This window comes from Taudactylus pleione, unplaced genomic scaffold (assembly GCF_031769625.1).
Source record: "Taudactylus pleione unplaced genomic scaffold, aTauple2 ptg001724l, whole genome shotgun sequence".
Lineage (NCBI taxonomy): Eukaryota > Metazoa > Chordata > Amphibia > Anura > Myobatrachidae > Taudactylus > Taudactylus pleione.
In genome coordinates, this window is record NW_028286121.1 from 699,453 (window position 1) to 712,743 (window position 13,291).

The following is a 13,291-nucleotide window of genomic DNA, read 5'->3' on the forward strand; positions in this document are numbered from 1 at the left end:
ATGTAATAGATTCCGAGAACATGCAAACTCGCCCAATGTAATAGAGTCTGAGAATATGGAAACTATCCCAATGTAATAGAGTCTGAGAACATGCAAACTCGCCCAATGTAATAGTCTGAGAATATGGAAACTCGCCCAATGTAATAGAGTCTGAGAACATGGAAACTCGCCCAGTGTAATAGAGTCCGAGAACATGGAAACTCACCCAATGTAATAGAGTCTGAGAACATGGAAACTCGCCCAGTGTAATAGAGTCCGAGAACATGGAAACTTCCCCAATGTAATGGATTTCGAGTACATGCAAAATCGCCCAATGTAATAGAGTCCGAGAACATGGAAACTCGCCCAATGTAATAGATTCCGAGAACATGCAAACTCGCCCAATGTAATAGATTCCGAGAACATGGAAACTCTCCCAATGTAATAGAGTCTGAGAACATGGATACTCGCCCAATGTAATAGAGTCTGAGAATATGGAAACTCGCCCAGTGTAAGAGAGTCTGAGAATATGGAAACTCTCCCAATGTAATAGAGTCCGAGAACATGGAAACTCTCCCAATGTAATAGAGTCTGAGAACATGGAAACGCGCCCAATGTAATAGATTCCGAGAACATGGAAACTCTCCCAATGTAATAGAGTCTGAGAACATGGAAACTCTCCCAATGTAATAGAGTCTGAGAACATGGAAACTCGGCCAGTGTAATAGAGTCCGAGAACATGGAAACTCGCTCAGTGTAATAGAGTCTGAGAATATGGAAACTCGCCCAATGTAATAGAGTCTGAGAACATGGAAACTCGCCCAATGTAATAGAGTCTGAGAATATGGAAACTCGCCCAATGTATTAGAATCTGAGAATATGGAAACTCCCCCAGTGTAATAGAGTCTGAGAACATGGAAACTCGCCCAATGTAATAGAGTCTGAGAATATGGAAACTCGCCCAATGTATTAGAGTCTGAGAATATGGAAACTTGCCCAATGTAATAGAGTCCGAGAACATGAAAACGTGCATATTTTTAGGCTAAGAAAAACTCTCACGATGTGAATTCTCATCCAGATATTTTCCCAGTTTGAAGATAAAACTCAACCAATGTGACAGGTTACTGCTAAACTCTCAAATTTTCTAACCTCTCACCCTATTACATTTGGTCCCACATGTCTCCCATCAGCCTCCGAATCACTAAAATGGGCATTATGTAACGCACACTCTGGGGCTTATTCACAGTGCAGGACGGGTCCTACGTGTTCGTGCGCAGTCCGGCAGCAGACAATCAGTGATTGGCAGTCTGCTGCCGTTTGTGGGTGGGGGCGGGCGGCGATGGCCACCGTTGGGGGGAGGGAAGAGGCCAGGATCTCCATCGGCTGTTGTACTTGCGGCAGCTGGCTTGCTTGACCCCATGGGTCACTTAGCCGGCCGATGTTATGGCAGATTATCCAATTGCTGCGTCCTTGGACGGAGCTCGGATAAGTAAGCATGCAGGAGGCATGACGCCCCCTGCTGCATAATTGCCATAATTGCAAGGACGGAATTGCAGAGCTGGTTGCATGTAGCGTTGCAGTTCCGTCCTGTGCTGAATCGGGCCCCTATGTCTGTAACAAATTTAACGCTGTTAATTTTCATCTCTCCATCTCTCTGCAACAACTACCGGCACCAATTTCTACATTCACCTCTCCTGAGACTGCTGTGTCACACCGTACCCAAACTCTAGAAATAGCCCCCGATGAGGCGGCTCCGGCTGCCCGTCACTCTCCAACGTAAACCGAAAATGACAAACGCGGCAATATAAAGTCACAAGACACCTGCAAAAACCCTTACGTACAGTAGAACGTCAGTGGCGTGAATCTCGTACTCCAAGTGACTTCCTCACACACTCTATAGTAGGATTACAACCATCTCTCATCCTTACCCCCTGTCCCATGCTAGCTGTCTGCCCCATCTGTGCCACCCCTGTCTGTCTGCCCCTCCCCATTAGGATATAAGCTCTCACGAGCAGGGCCCTCATCCCCTGTGTGCTCTTCCTTCCCTTATGCTGGGTACACACTGGCCGACATTCTAGGCCAATCACCTTACAACAGCACCTAACCCCTGACTTCTGCCACCATGCTACCGTTGCAGTAATGTTTATTATATACCATGTACTTGCCCTGCATTGTCTTGTACCGTAAGTCACTGTTCTCTTGTTCTGCTCAACTCTGTTAGGCGCTGCAGAACCCTTGTGGCGCCGTATAACTAAAGGAGTAATAATAATACTAACAATTGACAATCCTGCTCTGCTCACAACTCTCTGACTCAAGTAGGAGATTTAGGGGCCTATGTACTAAGCCGTGGGGAGCGATAAAGTACCAACCAATCAGCTCCTAACTGTCACTTTACAGGCTGTGTTTGAAAAACGACAGCTAGGAGCTGATCGGCTGGTACTTCATCTCCGTCCACTTTATCTCTCTCCAAGTCTTAGTAAATAGACCCCTTAGAGGTGAACGTGCGATTACGCACGTAGTCTCGCTGCCATAGTATGCCGATTGCGTGCGTATTAGGATCTGCGATCCTTGCTGAATCAGGCCCTAATGGGGTTCTTGCCAGCAATAACCCCACCCAGGGAGGAGCCTAGGCATGCTTGTCCTAATTCTTCAGAGTACAGCATTTGTATTTTTTATAAATTGCATTAATGTTTAAGTTTTTGTGTAATTTTATTAAAATGAATCAAGTAATGTTTTTTTTTATTATATTGTAATTTTTTTTTTTGTAACGTATGAAACAGAAAAGCTCAAATCTGGGCTTTCTGCACTAATGTGCCTGCGCCAGCCGGCTCACGCATTCCGACAGCTATGGAGACTGGCCCAGCAGAGCGGTGAGCAATCGCCCAGTCCGGGCTAGTATTGCTGGGGCAGATGAGCAACACCCTGGTAATAAGGAGTTTATGGATCACTGTGATAAGCGACGATAACATAAAATCACATTTAGCGCAGGCTAAACAGGCTTCTGTGTCATCCTGTACATGGAGGGTCAGACTCATAGGCCCCTTATTTCTGTGTCACCCTTCAGGGGGAGGGCCAGATATAGCTCCCTTCTGTCTGTGTCACCCTAAAGAGGAGGGACAGACTCATAGCTCCCTTCTGTCTGTGTCACCCTGCAGGGGGAGGGACAGGCTCATAGCTCCCTTCTGTCTGTGTCACCCTGCAGGGGGAGGGACAGGCTCATAGCTCCCTTCTGTCTGTGTCACCCTGCAGGGGGAGGGACAGGCTCATAGCTCCCTTCTGTCTGTGTCACCCTGCAGGGGGAGGGACAGGCTCATAGCTCCCTTCTGTCTGTGTCACCCTGCAGGGGGAGGGACAGGCTCATAGCTCCCTTCTGTCTGTGTCACCCTGCAGGGGGAGGGACAGGCTCATAGCTCCCTTCTGTCTGTGTCACTCTGCAGGGGGAGGGACAGGCTCATAGCTCCCTTCTGTCTGTGTCACCCTGCAGGGGGAGGGGCAGGCTCATAGCTCTCTTCTGTCTGTGTCACCCTGCAGGGGGAGGGACAGGCTCATAGCTCCCTTCTGTCTGTGTCACCCTGCAGGGGGAGGGACAGGCTCATAGCTCCCTTCTGTCTGTGTCACCCTACAGGGGGAGGGACAGGCTCATAGCTCCCTTCTGTCTGTGTCACTGTGTCACCCTGCAGGGGGAGGGACAGGCTCATAGCTCCCTTCTGTCTGTGTCACTGTGTCACCCTGCAGGGGGAGGGACAGACTCATAGCTCCTGTCTGTCTGTGTCACCCTGCAGGGGGAGGGGCAGACTCTTAACCCTATTTACTTTAGGTCACCCTGTGGATATAGGAACATTTATACATTTATAGTAAATAATTCCTTCGGTTGCCAATTCGGTGGCCGTTTGAAGCGATAATGTGTCAGAGTGATGTTATTTATAGTTTGATGAAACCCAGGAATGTTGCGTGGCTGCTGGTGTTCAGAATGGCGCTCGGCCGTGGTATTATCAGCGTGATGGTGCTTCCCTTCTGCAGCGAGAAGACACCTAAAGGGCAAAAACACAGCATTACTCAGAGTTAATGTAGACACCGCTATTTCTCCTCAAGTTACAGCGTTCCTAGCTCTCAGGCGCGTTTCACGTGTATCTGCTGTTCCCACCAGCGCCCGCTACAATGTAATTTTTAGACCCCCAGAGCGACCTATTGCTTTGCGTTTAGAACGCTACAGTTACAGCATATTGTATTGGAAAAAAAAAAACTCAACGCACTAAAAACATAAAGAAATGCATTAAAAAGGAAAAAACGTATTTACTCCGCGCACATGTGAGAGCGAGGAGCTAATCGTGCAACATGGAAGGCCTGGGGCGTGAGAGTCGCCACATGCCCTTGGAATAGGTCCCGGAACGTGCATGTTCCAGGACACCTTCCTCGCATGTCACTCACACACTAGGGATGTGCAGGATCGGATTAGTTTGGATTTTCCCGCCAATTTCAGATTTTTTTTCCCGCCAAAAATCGGGTCTCAGAAAGAGGCAAAACGTCATCCCTCATTCCTGGACAATAGTCCATGAAAGATGATGTTTGTCCGTGAAAGAAGACGTTTTGCCTCTTTCTGGGACCCGCTTTTTGGCGGGAAAAATGCAAATTTGGCGGGAAAATCCGAACAAATGCAAGCTTGCACATCCCTATCACACACCCACTCCCCCCCGAGAGAATTGGCTGCGGGTGGAGCTCGAGGGGTGGGGCAAAGAGCTGGGGGAGATGGATGTACAATAAATCAGGAAGCAGCCGGGGGTCCCAGCTGGGGCTTTGGCGCTTTCCAAACCGACAGGGACAATAATGATAATAATATAATTTGAGGCCCTTGGAGGCAGCCTCACCGGAAGTGTAGCAAGTGTTATACGCCAGGTCGTCCTCTTTCGGCATACTCTGCACGCAGCGCACGAGGACTTTGCCGTCTCCAGTTTCGCCGTCTGCTCTTTCCAGCACTAAGTGGCCCATGGTGAAGGTGTTATCCCTGTAAAACACCTGGGAAGCAGGAGAGACGTCCCGTAAAGAGCAGAAGAGGTGACGGGTGATCGCACTGTGACGCGGTATGCTCTTACCTGGCTGTATATGAGGTATATTCCGGACTTCTTCACCCTCACTCTTGTACCTTGGGCCTCTAGAGATTTCCCCCTTTGGAGAGACATCTTCCACGAGATGATAGTGAAGTCCTGGGAGACTGTAGACAAAGGGTGGAAGGAGAGGCGTCACATTGCGTTCTAGTGAGATCGTCATGCCGCACAATGTGTACGCGTCCTAACGCTACCAAATCCAGGCTAGGAACTGGTGCATGTGCGCCCACTTCCCAGTAAGTTCTGCACCTTGTCTGGGCTGGTAAATCAGGACAGATAAGGGGCATATATCATCCTATGACTGATTGCACTCTCTAATCCTAGTCTCATAACGGGGTGTACAGAGATATTAGGGGAGACCTCTGGATATGGTGACTCCAAAAATAGATTCCTGATGACGTTGTGGATGATACATAGAGGAGTCACTGGTTGTAAATTAGAGGGAACCAGTACATAGGAGGGCAAAATACATCACCCTCAGCCGTACTCGCCGACGTTTTTGGGAGGGACTGTCCAAGGACAAGGCTGTTACAGCACATTTGTGTTTTTACACTCCAGGAACTCCGGTGCGAAACGCGTCAGAGGGACCCCGTCCACTTCAGAAGAATGTGAAGCAGGATCTGGCCTTTGGCCTACTCTGTCTAGTGTCTGGCAGAGATTGCCTGAAATTCAGGGGTACACTGGATAGATCTATTCAATTGTTTTTGGGCAATAGGGCAGATGACTGTTGCAGAGTTGCCCTGGTGAAAATTATACTTTTTGTCTCAAATTTTTTTTCTTTTTTTTTTTATCTCTAGACATTGTCATTTTGTCTGTGACTCAGATTGCTTCCGGTTTGCCTTTAGTCTTGTATATTGGTACCTCGATCTCTAACATTCAGTGACTATTCAGTAGGAGGCTTTTGCGGGCCCATTGCCCCATAGTCCCCTCCCAGCGAATTACATGTGCCCCTACAGGGTCCTAAGTTAGAGACTGAGGGGTCCAAATAACACAGCGCCCCAATGAATGGTGAGCGGGCACTGCTCTAGGGTGTTTTTAGGGGAAGGGTGTTGGGGGCAGCCAAGTGCTTTGGAAGTACTTAACATGCCCCCCGGGGGGCGTTGCACACTAACTAACGCAGCATGACCTCATCTTTTATTGCTGTCTACCGGATGGGACACTGTTGTGATATATGTTCAAGTCATTATGTATAACAATAATGGCTGGCTAGTATTACAGAGAGATAAAGAGAGAATCTCACCATTGGAGAATAATGATTCAGGTACCAGATGGAGAAGACAGTGAGTTCCTGAAAAAGAGAACAGAGGGTATTGTGAGACTGTACCTATGTTATCCCTACTTTCCCATACACACAGAAGGGAGCTAATAATCCCACTATCAACCTATAGGATAACAGCGACAAACCCCTATGAGCCTGTCCCTCCCCCTGCAGGGTGACACAGACAGAAGGGAGCTATGAGCTTGTCCCTCCCCCTGCAGGGTGACACAGACAGAAGGGAGCTATGAGCCTGTCCCTCCCCCTGCAGGGTCACAGACAGAAGGGAGCTATGAGCCTGTCCCTCCCCCTGCAGGGTGACACAGACAGACGGGAGCTATGAGCCTGTCCCTCCCCCTGCAGGGTGACACAGACAGAAGGGAGCTATGAGTCTGCCCCTCCCCCTGCAGGGTGTCGCAGTGACACAGACAGAAGGGAGCTATGAGTCTGGTAGCTTACGACATATCTTTCATTAGTTTGGTTAGTACTTTTTTTAGGGATTATGAAGTGAATGTAAATAGTTCTGTACCATGATGGACTGTATTCTGCAGTAAACCCTGCTCCATTTGCGTATTGTTACAGTACATGAGCTTTCTGTTTAGTAAGCCATTGACACCAAGTAGCATTCCTTGTTGGAGTATGACAACAGTTATAGGATGAGTATTGCTTGTGAAGCTCTACTGGAGGGACAGCAGATTATCTCTGTGTAGTCTCTCCGTGATTATGTTAATGCACTATTTTATACCTCTTCATTTTTTTATGCTATTTTATGAAGTTTACATATACAGGTCACAGTAAAGTTTCCCCTGTGTTTTTGATGCTTGAACAGAAAAGCATATTTTACAACAGGTTATTTGGCCCTGGCTCAGCACTTCAGAAATTGACAAGCAATCTTCATGTGAAATCTGAGTAACTCAGCACTGTGTTTCAAAGGGAGTACAGAATGAAAATGAAAAGTTTATGGCCAGCAACTCTTATCTTAAACTATCAGTAGCTAAATTAAATTAAGACAATCATCAACAGTGGAAATTTAAGGTGGAGATGCTGATATCTGGAGAGGACTTGTGGGAGGTTGGAGCTGATTCGGATTTGTATACAAATGCAATGGTTTATGTACAAATCTGATGGTTCTATGTCTGCGCATGACCCATTCCCCCCCATAGCCGTAGCATGATTGACTTGCTGTGGCATTTGGCGGGGGTGGCTTTGAGGACCGTTCTGCAAAACTGGGGTGTGTCACACTCATTTTATAGGCATGCTGAGCCCAGGTTCTGTGCCTTGGGAGGCAGACTTCCTTGACCCGGCAGAGGGGTTCAGGCTGAGTAAGACTCAGCTCATGCCGACTGGCCGAAGGAAAGCGACCATCGCGACCATTAGTCGCAATGGTGATCCAAAGCAGCGTCTTCGGATGCTGCACTCAGATCGCAGATGCTTGCAGAAGGCATTTTACTGGTACGATATTGCACAGCCGTTTCCCTGAGGCTGTGTTATACCGTACAAAATAGATTCAGGCCCGTTATTCCTACAGATAGACAAGAGGTTAATAACCAGGAATGTGATAAGAGACAGAAAGGGATGAGCAAGTATATGTGTATTAGATGATGATGACCAGCTTATTAACAAAACATATGAGACATCTGTAAAGGACACGTGGTATGCACTATAGAAGCTGCATGGAAAATCCAATCAACACAGAAAGCTATTTTACAGAACAAACTCCACCAAGTGAGGTTTGCCAAAGGAAAAGACTTGTGAGAGAATATAAATGGACTATATTGATTAACACCCTGGAAACAATGTCCAAAGCTAAATTAACACTAGACTTTTTGAAAAGCAGTCTTGTGGACGAACAACCTAGAAAGGAACTCCTGCTTGATAAAAGTGGAGAAAAAAAGACACCGAAATGTCTCTTACAGCCTCTATATACACTGAAGTGCCAAAAGTCATGCGATTAGTGCCTAGTATCGTGTAGGATCCCCTCTAGAATGGCGAGGTGGCATCGATTCCACAAGTGGATAGAAGACCTCTGGAAAGATGCTGACCCATGCCGTCTGGATACTTTCCCACAACTCCCTGATATTTGTAGGTGCTGGGTCTTGGGTGTGAATGGACCTCGCCACCACGTCTCATAAATGCTCGATTGGGTTCATGTCTGGCGAACGTGGTGGTGACAACCATTCGTCGTCTCCAGAATGCTCCTCGAACCAATTTTGGATAATTTGGGACTGATGACACGGTGCATTATCCTGTTGGAATATTCCATCGTTGTAGGGGTAAATGAAGTCCATGAAGGACTGCAAATGGCCATCAAGCAATGCAACATAGTGGTTACTGGTCAATGACATATTCAGAGGGACCAGCGGACCCAACTCATGCCACGAGAACACACCCACACCATTATAGAACCACCACCAGCCTGTATGGTGTCTTTTTGGGTCCATGGCCTCATGGGGTCTGCACCACACCCAAACCCTGCCATCAGTCCTGTCACTCCTGAAGTTTGGATTTGGCCAAAATAGGCTTGGGATGCTGAATAGGAGCCTTGAGAGGCGTGGATGAAACTGGGTGGCTTGAGCCAGGACCTCCTTATGATGTGAGGAGTTACATGACCTGTAGAGGATGATGAGCCCGAAGGTGAGGACAGTAAAGTAAATGTCTTTATTGAACATCAGGTTGGAATGGGAACTGCAAATATGATACTGAAGAGATGGGCAGAATCGGATTGGGGCTGATGATGCTGGATTGAGAGCTGGATCGGTTTGAGACCGATGTTGATGCATTGAATACAGGATCGGTGTGAGAATGATGATGATGAATTGCAGTACTGGGTCGCATTGAGACCGATGATGATAAATTACAGCACTGGATCGGTTTGGGACTGATGTTGAATATATCGGGATGGAACCGATGATTGGAATATCGCATGGGACCGATGTAGGAAGAAATCGGCTAGAACCGTTGGTGGTAGAAATTAGCAAATCTCTGTGGTAAATCCAGATTGGAGTGTCAGATGGAATTGAAACTTGTAATCAGACTTGGAACTGGAATCCCCCGGACTGGAATCGTTCAGATACAAAGTACCTGGGACATTGTACTGGCAATAGAGGTGAGTCAGGAAATGGAATTTATAGGGGAGGATCCCCAGGGATTGGATGCTGGTCTGGAAGCAGCCCTCTGAGTGGAGGAAGAGTGTCAGGTGACAGAGTCCAACATGGCTGCGTCCATACTGTGGTTTAGGAGGGAACTCTGGCATGCAGCCTTTGTGCCATCATGCTGGGAAGACACGCTGTGAGCTAGGGGCTGCGGAGAGCCATCTCCATGCTCAGTGACAGGACACTGAGCGGACGGGGCAGGAGCAGCACAGACAGACCTCAGCACCAGCCGGGAGCGATGTGCAGCGTGAGTGGACCTCAGCGCTAGCCAGCCGGCACCAGAGAGGTAAGAAAGTGATCTTTAAGGGCCTGAGCGTGACAAGCCCGAAACAACTGGAACTGTGACTCATTGGACCATGCCACATGTTGCCAGTCCTCTGGGATCCAATTTAGCGATGTCTTGAGACCAGGTGAGGCGCTGTGTCCGGTGTCGTAGTGGTAACAGGGGCACTCTGGTGGGTCTTCTGCTCCCCATACCCCATGGAAGCTAAGGAATGCTGCACTGACCTGCTGGATATGCGTCTGGTACCTCCTGCATTAAATGTGGATGTGACTTCAGCCAGTGTCGCTTGTCTGTTACCGCTGACAATTCGGGCCAAACGCCGTTGGTCACTATCATTAAGCACCCATGGTCGGCCACTGCTGTGCCCATGGTGGGTGGAAATGCCTTCAATGAGCTATTCCCAGTACACACGTGACATCATAGATCAAGGATTGTTGAATGTGCACACAACTGTGCCTATGGAATGTCCCATCCGGCGGGCACCCACTATCATGCCCCTATGATGCAGGTCTGGGCATTTCCAAGTCATCACAGTACAGTGACACCACCTACCATTACCTTTACATTACCCATGAGTTTTGGCACTTCAGTGTAATGTTACACAATAACAAGAGCATGCTTGAGTTGCAAGAAAGAGGATAAGTAAGATTGCCTAACATGAAAATGATTGCCGCTTGAATAATACAGGCAGACCCACCAGAACTTCCGTACCTGCATCTCACAGGTTATTACACAAGTCCCATAGTGACTTTTACAGACGACTTCTGTATTCAAGATTCACAGTGGTATCAAGGCACGTTATGAGCGCTAATACTGCTTCTACCCCATGTATTATTGTGGGGTTCTCAAACATGCCAGGTGTGTGGGGCACACACCCTACACCCGTTATAGATACGTCACTGCTAACGGACTAAACCACAAGTATTCAGTTAGAGTATTGGAGTATGGCAACAGCTACAGGCTGAGTTTTTGCATGTAGGCTGTACTGGAGGGACAGTAGGTGGCGCTGTGTCATAATTTATAGCTGTGTAGTCTGGCCTTGGTTGGGTTAGTGTACTCTCCCCAATCCTGTTACAGTTAATCCCCTGAGTTATGTTATGACCTGTACATGTACAGGCCACAGTAACGTCATTCCCTGCGTGTTTTCATGCAGGAACAGAGAAGCATAGCCTGCAGCACCTGGCGGCAGTATCCTGGGATCCTTGGACTGACTCTGGCACAGGGACAAGGAAACAGAACCGTGTGGAAAAGCCGTGGCATCCTGATAGGTGTATTATCTCTAGCTCAATGCAAATTGCTGACCACTTTATTGCAGCTGGCTACTGCCCAATCCTTACTGTGTGCCAAGGCACCTGGCACACCTAACCCTATAGAGCAGGAGCAGTCGGGATCGGTGGCAGCCTCTTCCCCCCCTCTCACCATTGTGTCTCTGTTTTCTGGCACCCGGGAGCTCACGCTTCTTTCTCGGGCACATTGGGGTCTCACACGGCCTTCTCACCTGTGGTATGAATGGAAGGCAAAAGTAAATGGCGTCATACTGGTATAACGCTCTCCTCACGCTCAGACGCTGCTGTCTGGTACTTGGTCTACGATAGGTGCCCTATTTATAGGGTTCCCTGAGCACGTGTACCCCCAAACTCCGCACAGGTTTTTTTTATTTTTTTAAACTACTTAACTGATTTTTATTTTTTTTTTATATCAAAAGAGACCCCAGATATTTAGTGAAAAACTTATTTAAAAAATAAATAAAATAAATAAATTCAATATTTTAGTTTAAAAACAAAAATACCCCTAGGGGTGCCTAGAACCTTTCCAGCGTCAATAGGGCTCCTTTGTAATATTACCCCCCCTCATCCCAGTGGCAATTGTATTTCCCAGTGTCCCCCTCCCCCTGCTAGATAACACAGATTCATTATCCCACCCCCTGCTTATAGGTCCCCATTGAAGGATAAGCCCATCTCCCCAGTGATAAAATATAGAGTGTAATCTAGTAACGAAATAAGTGAATGAAATTCAAAATCTATGCCTGTCAGTAACACAATGATTGTTCCTTCCAATAGATACAGTTATTTCTATTTAGCTATTTTATGACTGTATCTTAGTTTTCTTCAATATTTTATTTCCACTCCAATATATTTCCTAAACCCCGTTCTTCCTTGAAACTTTAGGTTCTTACATGAGGGTCATCAGTAGAACTCCTATCTACATATAGGAATCCATAACTCAAACAGGTATAATAAAACTTGAACACCCTGTGCCGTCAGGGCCGGATTAATGGGGGGCGACAGGGGCGATCGTCCCTGGGCCCCCACATGTTAAGGGACCCCACACCCATTAAAGTGGACCGGAGGAGACTGAACCAGTTTTTTTTTTTTTTTAGTGCAAGCGGCATTCTGGGGGCATTACTACAGGGAACATTACTCGGTGGGGAGCATTACACCTGGGGCATTACTCGGGGAGGGGGGAGGCATTACTACTGGGGGCATTACTGGCGGGGGAGCATTACTACTGGGGGCATTACTCAGGGGGGAGCATTACTACTGGGTATTACTCGGGGAGGGGGGAGGCATTACTACTGGGGGCATTACTGGGGGAGGGAATTACTACTGGGGGGGAAGTACTACTGGGGGCATTACTCGGAGGGGGAGGCATTACTACTGGGGGCTCTACAAGAGAGGGAGCATTAGTGTTGGGGTCACTAATAGAGGGGCATTACTACTGGGGGCATATCTACAGAGGGCTCTACTAACGGGGGAATGACTACTGGGGGCATTACTATTGGGGGCACAACTACATGGGTATTACTACTGGGTAATTTATACAGGGGGCATGACTACTAGGGCATTACTATTGGGCACACGCCCAATTACTACTGGGGGGCATTACTATTTGGGGCACAACTACAGGGGTATTACTACTGGGGGCATTTATACAGAGGGCATTACTACAGGGGGCACTACTAATGGGAGTATTGCATAGGGGGCACTGCATGTGGGGCACTACCACTGTGGGCATTGACACTACTAGGGCTCTGCATAAGGTCCCCATTGCGCATACCCCCAGTTTGTCACACTTAATAGGGGCCCCCACATGTTTGTTGCCCAGTGGCCCCCACAGACATTAATCCGGCCCTGTGTGCCGTCACTCTGTGTCTCTATTCCCTGCACACAACTGCTGTGCCGTCACTCAGTGTCTCTGCTCCCTGCACCCTACTGCTGTGCAGTCACTCTGTGTCTCTGCTCTCTGCACCCTACTGCTGTGCCATCACTGTGTGTCTCTATTCCCTGCACCCTACTGCTGTGCCGTCACTCATGTGGGGCACTACCACTGTGGGCATTGACACTACTGGGGGTTCTGCATAAGGTCCCCATTGCACATACCCCCAGTTTGTCATATTTAATAGGGGCCCCCACATGTTTGTTGCCCAGGGGCCCCCACAGACCTTAATCCGGCCCTGTGTGCCGTCACTCTGTGTCTCTATTCCCTGCACACAACTGCTGTGCCGTCACTCAGTGTCTCT

The 13,291-nt window shown here is 48.1% G+C and overlaps 1 protein-coding gene across 1 annotated transcript in view; it reads right to left on the bottom strand.

The window, feature by feature from the left end:
* Positions 1 to 3,900: 3,900 nt before the first annotated feature.
* The window catches only part of TNFSF13 (TNF superfamily member 13), a 69,480-nt gene continuing 60,089 nt past the window's right edge, over positions 3,901 to 13,291 (bottom strand). The window contains exons 2-6 of the mRNA XM_088464622.1: positions 11,191 to 11,269; positions 6,322 to 6,369; positions 5,070 to 5,188; positions 4,845 to 4,992; positions 3,901 to 4,010 (exon numbers count right to left, since the gene is read on the bottom strand). Of these exons, the coding sequence (XP_088320748.1) occupies positions 3,901 to 4,010; positions 4,845 to 4,992; positions 5,070 to 5,188; positions 6,322 to 6,369; positions 11,191 to 11,269 (504 nt within the window). The remainder of the gene's footprint in view (positions 4,011 to 4,844; positions 4,993 to 5,069; positions 5,189 to 6,321; positions 6,370 to 11,190; positions 11,270 to 13,291) is intronic.